The following is a 22,334-nucleotide window of genomic DNA, read 5'->3' as shown; positions in this document are numbered from 1 at the left end:
AGGTGAGGTCCAGGCTGGTGGGATCCGTAGTCGACGTGTAAGGTGTGGAGGAGGGTCATGCAACCACTGTTTATGTTTAAGAGTTATTTCTGAGTGGACCAACAGTATGTTTCATGCTGCCACTAAGTCGGTACAGAGTCCAATATATTCTGAAAAATAATGGCACTTTGAGTGTATGGTATGGCTGGTTTTGAGGGCTTGCAAACAATTCTGCTTTACATGAACCTTTTGTCATGAAATTATGAGAGCAGGTGTGCTCGAAACTTCACCATGGTGCATTAAAAGTGGATATAGAAGCAACGCAGTGTACGGGCTGTTTCTTTATTTCATATTGATTGATTGATTGATTGATTGATTGATTGAAAACTTTATTAACAGATTGCATAATGGGTACAACTACGGCTCAATACAAAACGACTGCTAAGAGGATGCAGACCAGAAAAAGACTTTCGTCTTGTTTATGTAGCAGGGTGGATTATCCCTGCTTTATGGGAGTGGTTGTACACGGCCACCTGGTAGCGGGACGCAGCAGAGCTGAGTCTAGCTGGATCCCCGACTGTAGGCCAGGAACGTCGAAGTGGAGGTCGAGCAGCAGGCCTAGGATTCACTGACCTAGGGATGGTACTCTGGTCCTTCTTGCCCTCCAGGGCGATCAGCAGTAGCTCCCCACACACCCCCACTTCCCCCAATATTTCCTGAGCCCTCCCACACCTGATGGCAGTAAGATGGATGATGTATTCGCTCCCCAAAGCAGTACCCTTCCTTAATGACCTGTAGAGACCTTTAACCATGAACTATAAGCAGGGGTGGGGAAAGGGTTAAATAATAATGAGCATTACCCGGGCAGAAAAGGGTTAAGACAACGGACTCAGTAACAGACACACACAGTGCTCCCATTCAGTGTTCTTTTAGTGAAGTCTGATTCAAGTTACAATTAATTACAGTCTGATTCAAGTGATTTACGCCCTGGGCACCTAGTGCCCTCGCTCTGTAACACAGACTAAAGTGCTTCCCACACTGGGCTAGACACAGTAACAACACCTTCCCTTTAAGGGTTTATATATACTGTTCCGCTACTCCATAGGTGGGGGGAGAGGGGAGGAAGAGGGAAGGGATAAAGGGGTTACTGAATGGGAATTTTATAAAGGAACACACATATTATTACACTCAAAAGAAATTAACAGTGGGCCCACATTTAGCAAATAAAGTCCTATCTAAAGCCGGCTTGAAATGGTTGGGGCGCCCCTATACACTGCTCTCCAGTGTGCGTTCAAAGCACCGTTTATCTTCACTCTTACAGAGCCTGCTCCCCACAGTGGACTGTCTACCAAACACGTTTCAACACTCAGAACACAGCTGATACTTATCCAAGATGACGGGCCCAACCTCAGCACCACTAGTCCGGATGCTAAGATGGCCGACGGAGATCCCGCGATAACAGCCAGCGGGGCGGAGTAGACGCTGGGGCAGGTGATGCTGGGCAACGGCTTGGAGAGGCTGGAGAAGCGTGCAGTGTAGTGGCGTCCTCTGCTGGGCTGAAGAGGTGGGCCGGCGCGCGTGCTAAACTGTGGTACTCGCCTAAACACAGCTAAACTGTGGGTCGTGTTGAACCCTCCTGCTATGACGCCTATACACAGCTAACGCAAGGTGGCCAATGCCTACCACCTGGTCTTCGGCGATGCTCACCTGTTGATTCCTTCACAGTGTCTCTGACACACGAACCAAACGCTAAGCTACCGCAGATATTTCTAGGATAACCCGTTGTGAAACTGAGTTTATCTGGCGCATTAATCAAACGCTCAACTACCGCATGTATTTCTGGGATAACCCGTTTTCTAGCTGAGTCTTCCTCGCGTGCTGACTCGCTGGAGCTCCCGTTTCAGACGTCCTTCTTCCTCCGTGTCGAACGCCGAAGAGGAAGCCCCTCCCCGCTGCACCGTGCGATGAACCATTTCTTCTTCTCCTGACGTCCTCCCTGCCCAGCGACCACCACCGCCCCCTCCCGGCACCTGTATCCTGTCTCGCTATGAGACGTCAATGTTTTGGATAAGGAGAATCAGAGAGCAGCAAGTTAACCGTCACTGTCGGGGTAGGAATGATCAAAGAGAACCGCACGTTAAGTGTCCACAACGTCCTTGTGAACATAGGGAATGCAAAAGACCAGCGTCAGACATCCTGAATAATAGTCAGACATATTCAGGTGACTACATTTACATCGGGGTCCCCCATTTTCAATTAATCAGGACATTTATGACATACAAGACATACAGATATACAGAACTGTGTAATAAAAAGAGATCATAAAAAATATATACATCCAAAGGGGTAGAAACTGTACATTGGTGGGGGGGGGGGGGGTAGGGATTCACATTCCTTCACGGTTGTGGGTAGGGCGTTCCACATTATTGTGGCATAATTGCGAAACGTGTTTAGTCCCTTGTTTGAGCCGAATCTGGGTTGAACATGATTTGTGGAACTCCCTCTGGTGTTGTGGTCGTGGAATTCACTGACCTTTGGGAAGTATTTCGACATGTACATGGGTATCCCAGTGGTGTAGTGTTTGATTGATTGAAATCAATTGATTGCTCAATACACACAATTGTGTATCTTGTAGATCAGGCCCATTGCAAGTTGCTGTACTCTGTCGTCTACTCTAAGCCATCCTAGGTTGTCAAAATATGCAGGGGTAAGGTGGGTTTTTTATGAGTAAGGCCCAGCAGTAGTCTGACCAGTTTGTTTTGTGATGTTTGTAGTCTTGTTTTTAGGGCCTTTGAGGTGCTGCGCTGCCACTAGTTGACCTATACAGTGTTTAAAGACAACCTTTTTTTTTGTTACTGTATGAAGCACAATCTCAGGAGGCTCATACAGAACCAAGCATTTCACTGTAATGTACATGTACTTGATATGTAACAAATAAAACAAAACTTGATCATCCAAATTGGTATCTATCCATTTAGACTGGCAAGAACTTCAAGTCAGTTATTATCATACAAAAACTAAATTTGCATCGCCTATGTTTATTGTAGGGCTGTCAAAATTAATGCTTTAACTCTGGAGATTAATTTAAATTAATTAAAGCATTAAAATAAATTAATCTAGATTAATCTATGGAGTGAAAAATCTTCAACGTTCTGAACTTTCAGCAGTATATTTGCTTGTTTTTTTTTTTGCATCGATTTATGCACCTTTTTGGAAATCATCTGACATGAAGATGGAACACATTTTTGTTGTTAATATGATTTATATTACTATTAAAATAGTATTTGAATCTAAATATACTTTCTTTGTGTTTTACATTAATTCCATGATTTTACTCAAGTAAAAATGCTATTTTTAATCTAGATTAATTACAGAAAATTGTGAGATTAATTAGTTAATTTGTTTTATCTATTGACAGCACTAGTTTATTGCAATGGTTAATTTATGGTGTTATGCATAAAATAATGTTTTTCAATGGTAATGTGTCTTATAGAATTAAAGATAGTGTCGCTTTTATTTTGAAACCGCTCGTCCTTGCAGGCGGAACCCTGGTCCCTGCAGCGCAACCTAACTAGGGGCGGAACCCTGGTCCCTGCAGCGCAACCTACCGTGGTGTCTCTGGAGGCGGAACGCTGGTCCCTGCAACGCAACCTAACTAGGTGTCTCTGGTCAGCTCCATCTGACGACTAGTTAGCCTGATTTATTGTGTATCTGCTCCTTCTTGTCGCTTCTTACAACACGAACACGGCGACTAAAGCACATTATGTTTGAGGTACAATATCCTAAAAGTTTGTCTTGGCGTGTTAGCTAGCTGTTAGCAACGAGTCTAAACTTAGCTGATGTTTTTCCACATTATTAGCTAACGTTAGCTAGCCATGAAGTGAGCTAACCAGCTAACGTCAAGGCTAGCCCCCGAACCGGATCATGCTAACAATCAATAAACAGCACAGTGTTGACCTACATGGCTTAACGTTTGTTTGCTAAGGTAACGTTGGATAGCTCCAATCAACAAATGATTGCGTTCGCTAACGTAACAAATGTGTATATACTGTATTTTTTTTAGACTCTTTTGGTGTCTGTCATATTATGTTATGATGAGTTGAAAATGGGGGACCCTGATTGTAAACAAGACGAAAGTCTTTCTCTGGTCTGCATCCCCTTAACAGTTGTGTGTATTGAGCTGTACTGTACTGTACCCATTCTGCAATCTGTTAATAAAGTTTTCAATCAATCACAAACAGTACTGTATTTGTAAATCTGGTATGTCATAAATGTATAGATGTAGCAGTATTGTCTATCTGTATGTTGTGTATGTCTATGAATTGAAAATGGGGGACCCTGATGTAAACAAGACGAAAGTCTTCCTCTGGTCTGCTGTACTGTACTGTACCATTCTGAAATCTGTTAATAAAGTTTTCAATTCAATCAATCAATCACAGTCGCTAATTAGCTATAACCATAGTGACGTTAAGACCGACAACATAGCTCGCTGGTGAAGCTGCATCCCATATTAAACTATTTGGGAAAAACTTAAAAATGAGTGACCTCGGAACTCCCAAGTTCCTTGACTTGGTTCAAACGTTTAGGTAAAAAAAACTAAAGCGGCAGACGTAACATAATGGCCACACGCCCCTTTGCCAGCGCCTGGGGGAAGCGGCTCGCTATAGGGGACATGGTGGAGTAAGATCTATACACAGGTTTTGCTGTGAAATATATATATATATATATCTAGCAGGGCCCTGACTGCATCCCACATGTCCACATCAGTCCATGTCTCTCCATCTCTTCGTAGGATGCCGAGCCCCAAGACTCTTTGTCACTGGGTCTAGACGGGAACTACAGTGACCAGAATTCTCCACCACCACACGACTCCAGAACGGTACAAGTCGACCCTCATCAATATAACTGTGAGATACCGGAGATTAATGTGATCGTCAAAGAAGAGGAGGAAGCCTGGACTTTCAGTGATTGTGGTGAGTGAGAAGCAAAGAGTTTTAAACGTCCTCCCATTAGGTGGACTACTGACACAAAAAATGGCCACAGCTGTCAAAAGAGACACCCCATTCATGCAATGAGCGGTACTGACATGAACATGCATTGTTGTTGTTCCATTCATAAAGTCTGCAATGAGCGGTACTGACATGAACATGCATGTTGTTGTTCCATTCATAAAGTCTGCAATGAGAGGTACACTACTGACATGAACATGCATGTTGTTGTTCCATTCATAAAGTCTGCAATGAGCGGTACTAACATGAACATGCATGTTGTTCCATTCATAAAGTCTGCAATGAGCGGTACTAACATGAACATGCATGTTCCATTCATAAAGGCTGCAATGAGAGGTACTAACATCACATGAACATGCATGTTGTTGTTCCATTCATAAAGTCTGCAATGAGAGGTACTAACATGAACATGCATGTTGTTCCATTCATAAAGGCTGCAATGAGCGGTACTAACATGAACATGCATGTTGTTGTTCCATTCATAAAGGCTGCAATGAGAGGTACTAACATGCATGTTGTTCCATTCATAAAGTCTGCAATGAGAGGTACTAACGTGAACATGCATGTTGTTGTTCCATTCATAAAGTCTGCAATGAGCAGTACTAACATGAACATGCATGTTGTTGTTCCATTCATAAAGGCTGCAATGAGCATTACTAACATGAACATGCATGTTGTTCTACCCCCCCCCCCCCCCCCCTCCCAGATATGATAATAGGCTTAACACAAGATGATGGCATGTCATGCTTGAAGTGAGTTAGTGTGAGCGCCCACGGTGGAATTTCCATTAATACTGCGCTTGTCCGGACATGTCTGACATGCCTGAAAACACAAAATCAAAGAGTTGTAATATACAGCCAATACAGAATGCCTGCTTCACCCCCGGTGCCCATTTCAGCTTCCTCTTTTCATTTGCTTGGCTACAACTCTAATCTGCGCTCAGTTCAATAAATATATACAGGAAATGGAAAAATACGGAATAAGGTTAGCTGACCACACAAAAGAAAGAAATTGCCATTTTCCTTGATCCAATTTACTGGTAATCTGTGTTGTTTTACTGTAGATGTAGGCTTTGTTATGGTGTTTGGTCCCTGGCTGTGTAACGCAAACAGCTGGGGACCAGCACATTTAGGCTATCCTTTTTGTAACAACAACTTCATGTTTTGAAGTGTAATGATTCTGAAAATGGCTCTGAGATTTTGTGCCCGTCTTCAATGCATTCAATATGCAGATTGATCATAATTAGGGCTGCAACTAATGACTAATTTGGTAGTCGACTAATCTGTCGATTATTTTTTCGATTAGTCGACTAATCGAAAACCAATTATGTAAACAAAAAAAGGGATATAATTTTTTTTTTTTTTTTTTTTTATATAAACTACCTATCTTTGTGAAAGTGGCTTCTCAGCTCTGGTCCAGCTGAAGACAGAGCAGAGGAACAGATTGGACATTGAGCATGACCTCAGAGTTGCTTGTCTACCATCACCCCAGACTTTGAGACTCTTGTCAGGACCAAACAACAACATCATAACATGATGATCCCATAGCAAATTAAAATAATGACTCATGAAACATTTGAATTTGGATCTTAAGCCACTTTAAATGAAAATGTATTTGAAGAACAATACAGCAATCACTCATAACAAGATAAATAAATTAAATAATACAAATTAAAGTGGAAGTGTACTTTAAATAACTAAAAAAATAATAATAAAAAAGAAATAACTAGCAGCATCTGCCCCCAGCACCGCGGCTGATGGGGCTGTAACTTGGTCCAGGACCAGGAGGGTGACGTGGAACAGCTATAAGGGGAGAGGGGGATGAGTCAGATCAGACAGACTTCTAGGTCTTTTGTTTGCTGTGTGTGAGAGGAGTCCGTGTATGTGTGTGTGTCTTACTCTGATCGCTGTGTGAGTGAGAGGAGTGTGTGTACTGTGTAATTTGTGTGTGTGTCTTACTCTGATCGCTGTGTGAGTGAGAGGTGTGTACTGTGTAATTTGTGTATGTGTGTGTGTCTTACTCTGATCGCTGTGTGTGAGTGAGAGGAGTGTGAATGTGTGTGTGTCTTACTCTGATCGCTGTGTGTGAGAGAGAGGAGTGTGAATGTGTGTGTGTCTTACTCTGATCGCTGTGTGTGAGTGAGAGGAGTGTGTATGTGTGACGTGTGTGTCTTACTCTGATCGCTGTGTGTGAGTGAGAGGACTGTGTATGTGTGTGTCTTACTCTGATTGCTGTGTGTGAGTGAGAGGAGTGTGTATGTGTGTGTCTTACTCTGATCGCTGTGTGTGAGTGAGAGGAGTGCGTGTGTAATGTATTGTGTGTCTAGTCTGATCATCATCTCCTGCAGGGGAACAATGTTTTCAATGTCCAAAATTTGCTATGGGATCATCATGTTATGATGTTGTCTGGAACCCTGAGAAGCCACTCTCACAAAGATAGGTAGTGCACACACAAAAAAAAAAAAAAATTAAATAAAGTTTTTTTCTTTTTTCTTTTTTTTCTTTTAATGACTAATCGACGCAACAATTTCTCGTCAACGATTTTTTATAATCGACGTCGTCGATTATGTCGACTAATCGTTGCAGCCCTAATCATAATACTATTCTCCGATTGAAAACAGAAAATGGCTGCTTATCGAGATGCCTAATGGTAACACATGACGTCACATCTATAACAGCCTGTGACAATCTACAGTAGTTAGCTTTGAAAGCAGGACAGTTACAACTCAATAGACGTCAAGCTCACTCAATAATATCATGTCAGTGAGATTTAGGATTATGTATCAAGGCGGTTGCCACTTAAAAACTGTGCGCTACTCACCATCACACGTATCTCACATTCCTTGTAAACCCGTTCACGAAGGCCTACGGCCTCTAGTCGTCTCCCCGTCCTTTGTTATTATTATTTCTTCAGCTTATGTTTTATTTGTCTTTTTGTTGCTTTGTAAAGTGTCCTTGGGTTTCACGAAAGGCACTATATGAATCCAAGCTATTGTTATTATTATTGTACAAAACCCAGCAAGTCCATTTAGTCCAGTGGAATGTTTTTCAAGATAATATTTGGTAAGGCCGCCAAATACTTGTGTTATCAGTCAAGCTCTCTGGTCCACATATCCATCAAACGCACTAGGGATGTCCCGATCACATTTTTTTGATAGCCAGGGCGCTTGACACTTTCAGACAAGTGTCATTGGACAAAAGTGTCACTCAACAGTAATTTTTCTTTCATATCACACCCACCTCCAGAAATATGATATGTGACGTATACCGTCTGTCATGTACTTTCGCACAGCGTGGATGAAATGCCAACCTTGCAAAATGGATGTACTCATGGTTTCACTTTAGTTTAGGCAAATGTCTTTATAGATGACTTCTGAGACAAAGGGAAAAACTGGCAGAGAAAATAAACAAACAGGCTTGGCATAACAGATTTATTACCGGGTGATTTACGGCAGGTCCAACTCAAGTTTCAAGTTTCTTTTATTGCCACACAGAGATTTCAAGAAGTGATCTTTAACTTCAGGTAGGGTTGGGCACGGTCTTCAGTGAGGTTGACGTTAAGGTGAGGTAGGGCTGGGCGATATAACGATAACCGATACTTATCGCGATATATTTTTAATAATCGATATCGAAAAGAAAAAAAATATCGGGGAAAAAAAATATATCGAATTATTATTATTTTTTACCTGCAACAGGGCAGTTTTAAAACCAGAGACAGTGGACAGACTTGTCTTTCTTGCCTGCAACTTAAAGTAATGGCTTTGCTTGTCCAAATGACAATACTGACCAAATTGAGATACATTCTTCTCTTGTCCATTTATTTTGTTTTTGCTTTCTAATTTAAAATACAGTTTGAAACCGTCTGTACACAGTAGGCTATGTGTGCTAGCAGAGCTAGACTCCAGTCACGAGTCACGGTGCACATGTGCGGTGGTTTGTCCACCAAAAAAGCGCCAAAAGATAGAAAAGAAACTAGCAGAGCCAGCAGAACTGTTCAACTCCCCTGGAGCCACAGCCAGCAGAGAAGCCGGTTTACTTTAGCTTTTAAACCAGCTGAGAACTGGAGTGTGAGGGGATGTAACACTAAAGATGGCGGCAACGACAAAGAATTGCTTCAAAATAACATACATCTGTTGTTAAAAAAATAAAATATAAAATAATAATATTCGCTTTTTTTTATCGAGTGATATGATATTGTTATCGATATTGTTATCGCGATATAATTTTTGGCCATATCGCCCAGCCCTAAGGTGAGGGTTAGGTTTGTAAACAACCTTTTAGGTGCGAAACGATGAGGCGTTCTGGTTTGCAGCCAAATAGCAGACTTGTGTGTTGTGCTCTTGCAGCATACAAGCCAGCAACAAGTAGCTATAATATGCAGAGAGGGTCATGTGGTTGCAGTCCAGTAGGGGGCGGGGCTCGGCCTCTGTGGTTCAGCAGGAGGCCCCTCTGAGTGGTTGCATAGCAACGTGTCCGTTCACGGCTGGGCCTATGCTCACTTCCGTTTTCAGCCCAGTGGCGCTGCCCGCGAACATGGGTCTCTGGGCTCATGGGCCAAACTGAGCTCATTCATATAAACATCACACTACCAGATGAAATATATACATTGAGATAAGATGAGATGAGAGATATTTCTTTTTTGATCCCCGTGGGGAAATGTGTACGTCGGTCATAGCAGCACGGGGGACATAGATATATAGGCAATAAAATTTGATCTGAAAAAAAAGGGTTTGACCGATTTTCTGTAAATTTATAATTATTCCAACCCCTTGTTTTCTTATCCAATGAGTTCTAACCTCAAATACAAACAACTCTTCGTTTTAATTTAACCACGTCTTTATTATTTCCACCCTGTGACGACAGATTCGTGCGATAGTAGTTTGGACGATGATGCCCCGGACCGAGAGGACGGCGTCTCGAGGCCGGGGGGGGGGCAGCCGGACGACCCCACGGAGACGACCCGGCGTCTCCACTACTGCCTGGAGTGCGGGAAGGAGTACTCGTCGTCGCGCCGGCTGAAGAGACACCAGCGGGCCCACGACGCGTCCGACAGAACCTTCGTCTGTTCGGCGTGCGGGAAGTGCTTCCCCTACGCGGAGCGGCTGAAGTCGCACCAGTGCAGGCCGGTCGGACAGGCGCTGGAGAGACACATGCAGGGGGCGCACACAGCCGGCGAGGAGCCCTACTACTACCGCTGCTTCGTCTGCGGAAAGACCTCCCCGCAGATGGAGAACTTGACTGTGCACGAGCAGCGCCGCGCCAACACGGGGGGCGAGAAGCTCTTCTCCTGTCCCGAGTGCGAGGAGAAGACCCTGGGCCGGGAGAAGAGCACCGAAGCCGCCGCCGTCCGCGAGACGTCCCAGCGGAGCGCCGCCGGCGGGGAGACGTACCACCAGAGTCCCGACCGCGGCAGGCGCGGTGTCTCTCAGAGGGACAGCCTGGAGGTGGACCGCCGCGCTCACCGCGACCACCAGGGCCTGAGCGGGGAGCGGAGCGCACCTTTATCCGGAGGACCTGAGCAGCAGCAGCGTCTGGAGAACCGGGAGGAAAAGACCCCGTCTGAACGAGTACGTCAGAATGAATGAAATACACAGAAACAACAGCATTATCTGTGCGGGGGAATTAAAAAGTCTTAAAAAGTATTAAATTCATAATTCTCAATTTTTAAGGCCGTATTAAAAAAAATCTTAAAAAATCTTAAATTCATAATTCTCAATTTAAGGCCTTAAAAGGTATTAAAAAAAAGTCTTACATTTAATTTGCGCAGGTATTACATTTTTGAGGGGGCAAGTCCGGCTGTCGGGAGATGAAATAATATTAAATATATGAAATGTTTTTGTATTCAAGTTGTTGTTCTTTCCCGGGGCCAGCGGGAGCTCGGAGCGTCTGGCGAGAGCGTGTGAGGAACGTGCGAGGATTTAAATTGGCAGGTGCAGCTGCCGGTTCAGTGTTGTTATTTATTTTTTGCTAGTATGGTCGTGACATTGGTATTACATTTAGCTCTTAATTAAGTGGTGTTAAAATGTCTTCAAAAAGTCTTAAACCTGCAGATACCCTGTTCATGCACCGTATACATACAGTATCTAATAAAAGAACACGGGAGATGATTGTGACCTGTCACCATCCGATGAAGAAAAATATCACATTTTTGTGATGGAGCACATACTGATAGCCATTCTATGGGGGATGAATTGTAAGGAGTCAGAAAACTGAAAACAGAATACTGATGTGGACTCTTTGCATTATGACCTTGACTACAGTTGCTATAGAGCACTGGCTCTTAAATGGATGTCCAGGGACCCTCAGGGGTCCTTCAGGGAATCCTAAGGGTCTCCGACAAGATGAATAATAATAATAATAATAATGGTTTCAATTTGTACCGCGCTCTACATTCGTGAGAATCTCAGAGTGCTACAGGAGATAAAGACAAAAGTTAAATGAATAAAACAATTTAAAATGAATAAAAACAATTAAAAAGACTAACAACCAGTGAAATGGAAGGACCTAAGAGTAAAATAAAATAAAAATAATAGTAAAATGAATAAAAGTAAAAGAAAAATCAGGCAAAAGCCTTGTTAAAAAGAAATGTTTTTAGGCCCCTTTTAAAAACCTCGACGGATTGTGGTGCTCTCAGGTGGATGGGGAGAGCATTCCAAAGTCTGGGTGCGGAATAGTGGTTCATTTTCACCTGGTTTCATATACTAGTCGTTAGCACGGAGAGCTGGGCGAATTTAGATTGCTTTCACTGCCCCCACTTTAAAAAAATAAATTCTATTTATATCTGGGCTTTCTGTATTTTTCACCCATCCCTATTTAGTCGCTATGCCAATTCCCTTCCTGGTCGTTGCGCGCATTGCCCCACTGTGGCTCTGAGGAGGGTGTAGAACTACCACATTAGCACAGAGATCTGAGAGAATTTAGATGAGCGGTTTCACTGCCCCCACGTTTTGGCAGCCCACCTTCAGACAGTGTTCGGCCAAAGTCAAGTTAGCATGGTCTCAGACTCGGTTGACCAAATGCCAATATACCGGTATTTGTGAGTCCTTGATTTGAGGAAGCTTGAGAACCCTTCCGTCTTCTCCTTGGCTCTTCCAGCGAGACGAGAGCCATGCGAGAGTCTATGAATGGCAGGGCTTTCCCCAGGATTCTCAAACGAGATGGTGCTGCTGACTGAGTCACAACTAGGGGGCGGTCTGTCCGTGAGGCAAAAACATGTGCAATAAAGAAATCCATTTAGCTGTAATTTCCTGCAATGAAAAAATTTAAATTAAATAGCAAAGTTTCAAATGAGTTATTTATTTAAGTACAGTGTATAAGGTTGCACAATTGTTTAACGTTGAACATGAAACTAACATGAAAACAAACGCACAGAGGACAGAGCATCACGTATTAGACAATGCATCTGTTTCTAAGCCCCAAGCTTTCACTGCAATTTTTTTTATATATATATATATATATATATATATATATATATATATATATATATATATATATATATATATATATTTTTTTTTTTCGGGAAAGCCCTACATGTTATGGAGGAGGAGCCAGAAGCATCGCCTGGCTTTGCACCCAAAACCCCCCACAAAAATAGGATTGGTCTGAAGCCAATATGAAGATTTTGTCAATGAAATTCAGTTTGGAAACTTTTCCTGTTGGGTTCCTCTTATCTTTTGATGGCAAGTGGAATCCATCATCTGCTGTATGTGATGTTTTTTTTTTTTTTATCTCTATTTGTCTAGGATTCTGGTGACGGCAGCGAGCGGAGTCCGGAGAGCGTGAAGGTGGTGTCGGCGACCCTGACGGACCAAACCCTCCGCCTGACCATCCGGCTGCAGCAGGGGGACCGGGTGATGGAGGACGAGGAGGACGAGGAGGACGAGGAGGAGGAGGAGGTCATCGGTGGTTTCATCAACTCTGATGGCGAAGAGGTGGACATGGATACTAGTGAGTAGACGAACTGTGGTGGTGGTTTGTGTTCAAAGTCATGAAACACATCGAACAGCTTTATCATAGAGCCATCAAGGTATTTGCAAGGAAACCATTGGCATACCACCATTGCAATATTTTGAAACAATATAGCTTTTTGAGCTTTGAAAATTTCAAAGTCTTAAAAAGCTCTTGTTTCATCTACAAATGCCTACATGGACTAGCTCCCCCTCCTGTACAGGAATTCATCTACAAGAAAAGAAACACTGGACTCTGCACCAGGTCAGACACCAGAGGTGACTGCATGGTCCAAAGTAGACTGACCACGTTTGGCCAAAACGTCCTGTCCATAAAAGGCAGTCAAACATGGAACAGTCTCCCTATTTCCATAAGGGAAAGCCCCACCCTTGCTTCTTTTAGAGGGCAACTAAAAAAATAGCTGAAGACCAACCAGTCATGTGAACACATGTGACATGCTGTTATGTATTTGTAATTTTTTTTTACTGTTTTTATGTGTCCTGTTTTTATGTAGTTGTACATTTCTTACTGTTTTTATGTTTGGGGACAACGGATGGAAATTAGCCTCGTGCTAAATCCGGCAATTTTTACACTCCACAGTGTTCATTAATTTTGCATTGTCCCGTCCAAATATATAAAAATAAAAAAATAAAAAATCACTCCACACGTTCATTCAGTCCCCAATCCTTCGAGATGAAACAAATATTGAAAACCGTCAAAATGGTCAAAGGTACCAACCTGTGTACAAGACACAGCCTAGCCCGATAACGCCCTACAACCCAATAATGGGCCTATCTCAAGCCCCGCCCTCCTTTCTTGATCCTCCAATCACAACTGTTGCTGAGCAACAGTTGTGATTAGAGGATCAAGAACAGAGGGGTCGGAGTTATAAGTTATAAGTCAATTATGACATTGGGAGCTGGCTACTAGTATAGTAGATTTCGGACGAATGGTTTTCTTGCAAGGCAAAACGCTGAATCATTATGTCTTTTATACATATCAAACAGACAACAACACTTACCACCCCCTCTACCATTGATTAAACGGCTCCTGTCACATCACCCCATCTACCCTGATTGTGTATATAGTGATTCTATTCAAGTCCCAGTAAGCTCTCTGTCAAACCATCCTGACTTTTTGTCATTAATTATTGTAAGTATTGTGAAAGGTATCATGTTGGATGCCTTCCTAGAAAGGAGAAAAAACCTCTGCCACCGATCAGAGTACCATGTGACTGACACGCTCTTGTCAGCATGTACCTCAATGTGACTGCTCTGTAAGCATGCAAAACGTACCTCAAGAGTACCATGTGTGACTGATGCGCTCTGTAAGCATGCAAAACGTACAGTCAATCAGTAAATACTACCATGAAGTCACACACTAATGTGTGAAAAATATAATGATACTAATAAAAATTATAATAATGATGATGATAATAATAAAGTTATCATTATTATTATTATAATCAAGCAACCATTAGTTAGGCCTGGATACGTATCAGCAGAATATGGTTAATGTTTATCATGCATCTCTGTATCATCCTGACAGGATACGGTCATGACTATGATGGCCCAGAAAGTTGCCAAAAGGCACATACTACGAGCAAGGTAAACTCATGTTTCGGTCATGTTTTTGGAGATAGTTGTCTTTTTTTTTTTTTTTTTTTTCTCTCGTTAACCCTAGCCTCCCCTTCTTCTACACCCTGCAGTGTTTTTAATGGTTCTCATGTGACCGTAGGGTGGTGGCGTCCCGTCGGAAGCTCAAACGCAAAACCACAGGGAGAACGGCAGCCCGACACTCGTGATGGAAGTGGATGACGAGGCGGGCAAGGACGGAGGAGAGGAGAAAGGGGAAGTAAAGAAGACCAAGAAGAAGAAGAAGAAGACCCCCGTCTCCACGTATCATGGTAAATTAAGTTCAAACGACCTCAGTGGGAAATATACACCACCTTAAACTTTGGAGTTGCTGATCTCTTTGCACCTGTTGTTGGCAGTGAAGACACGTGGCAGAAAGAAGATCCCAGACATACCAGTGGAGCTCTTAGACGACCTGGATGTAGAGGACGACCCCCCGGATAAGCCTGGTGAGTAGTGTTGTCACGATACTGGAATTTCGAACTTCGATACGATACCTTGAAAAGTATCGATATTCGATACCATTTTCGATACCGTGGGGAAAAAGGTTCAATCTTAAAATGTTAAAAATAAAAAAAAGATAAATATATATATATATATCTTTTATAAATTTAGCTTTTGTTGCTGGTTGATTCTCCTCAGCTTCTCTCTGGTACTATAAGAGAAGATAAATATAACACTTTTAAAACCCTTTGTTTATCTTTAGATCACACATTTCAAAATAACTAAATGATATAATCTTAGAAATTAAGTAAACACTGTAATCTGTGTTGCATGTACCTGACAAACTGAACTGTTTGTATTACAGTCATATTCCAATTTAACTGAATGCACATGTGTGTGTGTGTGGACTACTGTACCATTACAGGTATTGAAATAAACAATGCAACTTCCTTATACAAGAAAAAATAGATTTTTTTTATGAATAATTAAATGTCGATATTGCGGGAAATGAGTATTGAAACCGTTTTAAATATTCAGAATCGATATGTATCGAAAAATCGATATTTTTGACAACACTACTGGTGAGTGTGGTGTTATGGTGACAGTATACTGACTTCGCAATCTAACTTTGGCAGGTTCGTTAAGAAGAAGATTATTCAATGCGCAGTAGGGCTGGGCGATTCTTGCTCAAATGTGAATCACGATTCTCGAAGAATTGAGATCACGATTCTCTCAAACGATTCTTATTTTTTCAATAAAATCATTTATTGCACTCTTTCTTAAACAGACAACATAACATATCAAAGTGCTTGACTTAAACTTAAACATAACATATATGAAAGTGCTTGACTTAAACTTAAAAGTCTCTTGTAACATACAAAATCGTCATCATTTAAAAAAGTTAAGTAAAAAAATATATATATATATATATTTTTTTTTATAAATAAAAGTCGTCATAATTTAGAAATGAAATCGAGATCGCGATTTTTTTTTTATTAATCGCCCAGCCCTAATGCAGAGAATACGAAGCTCCACATTGGCTTCAGCCACCACAGTGTGTACCAGCTTGTTAGCTGAACTAGTCTGATTCTCCACTACAGTGTGTACCAGCTTGTTAGCTGAACTAGTCTGATTCTCCACTACAGTGTGTACCAGCTTGTTAGCTGAACTAGTCTGATTCTCCACTACAGTGTGTACCAGCTTGTTAGCTGAACTAGTCTGATTCTCCACTACAGTGTGTACCAGCTTGTTAGCTGAACTAGTCTGATTCTCCACTACAGTATGTACCAGCTTGTTAGCTGAACTAGTCTGATTCTCCACTACAGTGTGTACCAGCTTGTTAGCTGAACTAGTCTGATTCTCCACTACAGTGTGTACCAGCTTGTTAGCTGAACTAGTCTACCACAGTGTGCACCATATATGTTATTCATATGGTTTAGTGAACATGAGCAACTATCTGCAAAGCCAAAAACCAGACAACTAAGACCTGAGATATCAACATGTGGAATCTGGAGATAATCTTGTGGAGAAATAATTTGTGACGATGGTAAAGGTGGCTATGAGAGGGGATACGGATATATTTTCTGTTTTGGAACTGATAACACTTTCATAAAATAAAGTTGTATGTATAAAACGGTTTTAATAAAAAAAACTGCTTCCACAAAGTACTTCTCCAATGTATCGTCTAAATGGACTGAATTTAAATGGACGGCATTTATATAGCGCTTTTATCCAAAGTGCTTTAGAACTTATGCCTCACATTCACCCATTCACTCATACATTCACACACCGATGGCGGAGGCAACCATGCGAGGTGCCAACCTGCTCATCGGGAGCAGTTAGGGGGTTAAGTGTCTCGCTCAAGTACACTTCCGACATGCTGCCAGGATGAGCCCGAATCTAACCGGGAACCTTCCAATTACCAGATGACTGGCGCTCTACCTCCTGAGCCCCCTGTCGATAGAGCAGCTCTAGATTTTACATGTTGATGATCTCATTGGGTTCCAGCCCTAATTCTCTTGCTTCCTGGTTTGAGTGCCGTCCATGTTCACATAATGTCACAGGTTTTTATTTCTTACTCTCATCTCCTTGCTGCCATGTTTTCCGTTTGTTCTCCACCCAGTTAAGAGACGGGGCAGAAAGAAGAAGACTCCAGCCCCTTCTGTCGGACCGGAGGGTCAGCCTGGCGCTGACGGTGTCCCCGGCAAACCTGGTGAATTTCACTAAAAAGACACACCGTTCACACTTTACGGGAAATGTGCTTATCGTCTTCTCCAGAGTCAGACAAGAATATAGATGCCAGTTTCCTCTCTGCGCGTTCAGTAGAAAGCTATCCGGCTGCAAGCTAGCCTAATTTAGCACAAATGAATGGAAAAGGATGTGGACCAGCTAGCCTACCTACCTGTTGGCCAACATCGCCTCTCCTGGAGTTTTAAGCTAGGCTAGCTGATCCATACCTGCTTCCATTCATTTGTGCTAAGCTAGGCTAGCTTGCAGCCGGATAGCTTTCTACTGAACGCGCGGAGAGGAAACTGGCATCTATATTCTTGTCACATATTCTTGGTCTCATAGTAGAAAGGCTCGTCCGTCCCCCCCCCCCCCAAAATATGTTTTTGCTGAGTGGGAGAATGGGAATTGGACTTGAACATTGTCCCTCCTGATAAGAAGATAAAGTTATAGGACAGTATGAGCTTAGTTTTGCCATTACTGTTACTGATTCACACCACATACTTTCTATCGTTTCAACCAGCAAAGCGACGCTACAGAAAGAGGAAACTTACCATTCCACCCCCTGAGGCGGTGAAAGACACCCCCACTCCCGGTAAGAGAAGATGAAATCTGGTTCACAAGAATTATCATAATAATAATAATAATAATAATAATAATAATAATAATAATAATAATAATAATAATAATAATAATAATAATGCTAATAACCATAGCTGTTTAAATGATTCCAACACTCGTCTTGCAATACAGGGAAGAGGCGTTATACGAAGAGGAAAGTCAGCCTTCCTGCTGCAGAGGGAACGACTGACGGTACGGTTCCATCTGGTAAGAATGATCAAACTATCAATATTTAGAATGATCTGGTTTTGGAGCCGAGCAATAAGCTGATATTTATTTCATGTCTATTTTATTACCTGTTTATTATGTCTATTTTATTATTTAGTATTATTGCACAATCAAAGCGGGCATGGCCACCCGCATTTCACTGTATGCCCTGGTATGTATGTGACAAATAAACCTCTGGAAAATCTTGAATCTTTATGCTGATACTATTTGTGTTATATTGTGGGATTTTATTTGATCTAATACGTTTTTTTGATAGACCGTTTCATTGTCTAAATTAATGATAAGTAAATTAAGATTTCTCACAGAAATATTTGAGTGTTTATTTAAACCATTGTTTTGTACATGGCAATGGCTTGCTACGTGCAAAACAACGATTGCTACGTGTCGATATGAGAACAATCAACATAATAATTTGGTGTCTTATTACTGAATCTCGTAAAACAAGTCACAGTAGAACAGTAATACTCTAATAAAATATTCAGGTATTTATTTTTGAAAGTGGTTACCAAAAGTTACAGGCAGCCATGCTGGAAGAAAGATAACCACGCAGGGACTCCGTTCTCTGACTCCATGCTCTGTTCCCCTTCACAGTAAAGAGGCGCCCGGGCAGGAAGATGATCCAGACGCCAATAGAGATACCACCAGAGCTCTTGAAACCGCCCAAAGAGAAGGTCAGCTACCACTGCCGAGTGTGTAACAAGGACTTCCCTCATGCGTACAAACTGGACAGGCACGTGTTTACTCACACCGGCGAGAAGCCTTACAGCTGTAACATCTGTGAACGGGGCTTCAACCAGAAGGGAAATCTCAAGACGCACTACAAGGTTCACACAGGTAAGAAGAGCTGTGTGGAAATGACATACTGTAGTATTGTATTCCTCGCCTGTTAGACCAGGGTCTTCAGATCAACACGCCTAACACTTTTAAAGTAATAATTTAGTCCTGGACAAACCGACGCTTGTTGATGACGAGTATGAAGACTAAAAGCCCGATCGCCCCCCCCCCCCCCCCCCCCCCCCCCTCTGTTGTGCCCACGCAGGACGTAAGGGTGTGGTGGACTGGCCCGACGACATGAGTCCCATGACGTCGGGGCTCCCCGACTACATGGACAACCCGCTGGAGGACGAGGCCAACAAGGTGGAGTCGTGCCTGCGGTGCCTGGAGTGCGGCAAGGAGTGCGAGAGCCTCTCGGCCCTGCAGGCGCACCACATCACCACGCACACGCAGCCGTCGCCGCCCCCGGCCGCCAACAACAACGCCGTCGCCGTCGAGATGCAGCTGCACCTCTGCCGCCGCTGCGGCGTCCAGTTCGGCGAGAAGGAGCTGCTGGAGAAGCACATGAAGACCCACGTCAAGGAGAAACCCTACTCCTGCCCCGACTGCGGGAAGAGGTTCATCAACGAGAGCTACATCGAGGTCCACCGGCGGATCCACACCGGCGAGAAGCCCTTCCTGTGCTCCCAGTGCGGCAAGGGCTACCACACGGCGTCGTCGCTCAAGCTGCACGAGATGCAGCACACCGGCGACCGGCCGTTCGCCTGCTCCCTGTGCGACAAGAAGTTCCGCATCAACTCCTACCTGATGGCGCACTACCAGACGCACATCAAGGACAGGCCGTTCCTCTGCAGCGTCTGCGGCAAGGGCTACGCCCGGGCCGAGGAGCTGAAGGTGCACCACCGGATCCACACGGGAGAGAGACCCTACGAGTGTGGCGAGTGCGGGAAGAGCTTCATCTACCGCCAGGGCCTGAGGCAGCATCAGCGCACTCACGCCGGCAGGCGCATAGGGCCCACCAGACAGCTGGGCCGACCCAAGCAGCAGTCCAGGCAGGACACTTGACAATTACCCGATAAACTGTGCTTTTATAATAACCGTTTATTTTTTATTGTTTTGTTCTTTTTGATATAAAAAAAATAGTAATAACGACTGCTTAAGAAATTATGTGTTTTTTTTCCTACCTATGTACACATCTCTTTGTGTTTTCACCCCCCAACGACGATGTACACTTCTGTGTGTGTGTGTGTGTGTGTGTGTGTGTGTGTGTGTGTGTGTGTGTGTGTGTGTGTGTGTGTGTGTGTGGGTGTGTGTGTGTGTGTGGGTGTGGTGGTTTGATTTGGCTCAACATAGCTGAGCCAATTTGATCTGTAGCTGAACTGATCTGCCACAGATCCGGACGTGTTCGGCAACAAGTGATAAAAAGGGGCGACGGACCGACTGGAAAATGAGTTTCTCGTCTTTATCTTGTCGTGGTCATGATCTGATCATCATTCTCTTCATCCTGTGAGAAGAAGCCTGTCTGTATGAATCGAGTGCCTTTATACCCTGCATGCCAAATACTAATATTGTTACCTAATGATCATGCACAATACCCTTGTTATTATCAAAAAATCCCTGTTGATGATGGAATAGAAGAATTTTACAGAAACTTGCCTCGCTCTGTTTCTTACCGTCTTCTTTGAGTTTGACCGGCCTTGTAAGCGCCTACAGTGCCCGCCGTGTGAATTGTCGTCACCCTCCTACCTGTAGGTAAATGTTGACAAAAAAGGCTTTGTTGTGTTGAGCAGATCATCGTAGACTCAAAATATGAGAGAAATCTAGTAGTTCTTTCCTCCAGTATGGCTGCCTGTAACTAGGGATGCTCGATATTGGCTTTTTTACCGATACCGATATACCGATATTGTCCAACTCTTAATTTCCGATACCGATATCAACCGATACCGATATATGCAGGGTTTCCCCCCCAAAAAACTGAATAATTTCAGGTAATTAACATTACATATCTCTTGTTGTGGAATTAACACAACATTATGCATACTTTTGACAATAAATAAAATCAGAATTTGTTCATACTTGCTTGCCTGGGTAAATAAAGGTTCTAGAAATGTAAAAACATATATATATTTTTTTTAAACCGAAACCGATATTTTCCGATATCACATTTTTATGCCGATATCGGCCGATAATATCGGACATCCCTACCTGTAACCATTGGTAACCACTTTCAAAAGAAAACGTCTGATTCCCGTGCGGTGGTAGGAGTAGGTGCACCGCTGGAAAAGCCTGGTATTACTGTTCTACTGTGACTCGTTTTACAAGATCCAGTAATAAGACACCAAGTTGTGTTTTTGTTTAAATATTTCTCATACATCAACACACAGCAGCAACCATTGTCTCTTCCGTTGCCATGGACACAATGATGGTTGCTATAGTATGTTACATGCAGCCATGTGTTGGAAGAGGGAGAACAAACTCAACATTCTGTGCGAGGCCTCTATTATCAGCACCAGGGATGTGTAGCTGGTGGGGTGAGTCGTGAAGGGTTGCGATGCCCCCCCCCCCTCACACACAATTATTTGTATTTTCAAATGATAAATGATATTTTCTACACTGTAAACATAGTCAGACAGTAGGTTTCTCTCCCCGACTTCCAAAAATGGCACTACAATATGGATGAGCACCCTGAGAAATTCTTGAATTAACAAAATCTTATAGATGTATATTCTGGTTAAGATTTATTTTATTTTTTTATCCACTTTTTCTCCTCTCTTTTTCTCCCATCCCAATTTTTTCGTTGTGCCAATTCTTTCCCTCCCCTGTCTTGAACGTTGCTCGCATATGCCCCCCACAGGTCGGCCGTAGGGAGGATAGAAGCCTTGCATCACGTGTCCCCTCCGATACACGAGGAGGCAGCCTGTCACATCTTTTCACCTGCCAGCGCGGACTCTCATTGGCGAGGTGTAACGTGTGGGAGGCTCACACTACCCCCGCCATTTCCTGTCTCTGCTGTGCAGGCGTCCCCCAACCGACCTGTAGGAGTCGCTGTCCACAACGTCCAGATTACCACCCATCGACTTCCACCCTCTAACTCTGCCAATTGAGTTAGTATGACGGCCGGCCCAAGCCGGAGGCAACGCCGACAGCCGGATTTGAACCCGGTGTATCTTGCGTTGGTGACGAGCGCAATGTCCGCTGCGCCACCCAGCCCCGGTTAAGATTTTTTTAATTTATTTTTTTTAGTTCATCCAAGTCTTTGGGAACTCAAGTGGTCATTTGTGATAATTAAAGAAAATAAAAAGAAAATATATATATATATATTAGGGCTGTCAGTTTATCGTGTTAATTAGATTAATTAATTAAACAGCAAATTATCGCGTTATGAAAATTAACTCAAAATTAATTACAATTTTTTATTTTTTAATAATATTTTTTTTGTATCATTCATTCCATAAGAACGTAGAATACACATT

The 22,334-nt window shown here is 42.9% G+C and overlaps 1 protein-coding gene across 1 annotated transcript; it reads left to right on the top strand.

Annotated features, from left to right (window-relative positions):
* Nucleotides 1–3,618: 3,618 nt before the first annotated feature.
* Nucleotides 3,619–20,471, top strand: LOC311232089 (uncharacterized protein). Its single transcript, XM_084318778.1, has 12 exons — nt 3,619–3,751; nt 4,772–4,952; nt 9,851–10,554; nt 12,730–12,934; nt 14,483–14,541; nt 14,672–14,840; nt 14,928–15,017; nt 17,135–17,224; nt 17,762–17,833; nt 17,992–18,066; nt 18,679–18,921; nt 19,127–20,471. The coding sequence occupies exons 1-12, from the start codon at nt 3,743–3,745 to the stop codon at nt 19,924–19,926; spliced, it is 2,697 nt and encodes an 898-aa protein (XP_084174904.1). The 5' UTR covers nt 3,619–3,742; the 3' UTR covers nt 19,927–20,471.
* Nucleotides 20,472–22,334: the final 1,863 nt, after the last annotated feature.

This window comes from Notolepis coatsorum (assembly GCF_963971535.1).
Source record: "Notolepis coatsorum genome assembly, chromosome: 7".
NCBI lineage: Eukaryota > Metazoa > Chordata > Actinopteri > Aulopiformes > Paralepididae > Notolepis > Notolepis coatsorum.
This window is presented reverse-complemented; position numbering and strand designations above follow the sequence as displayed.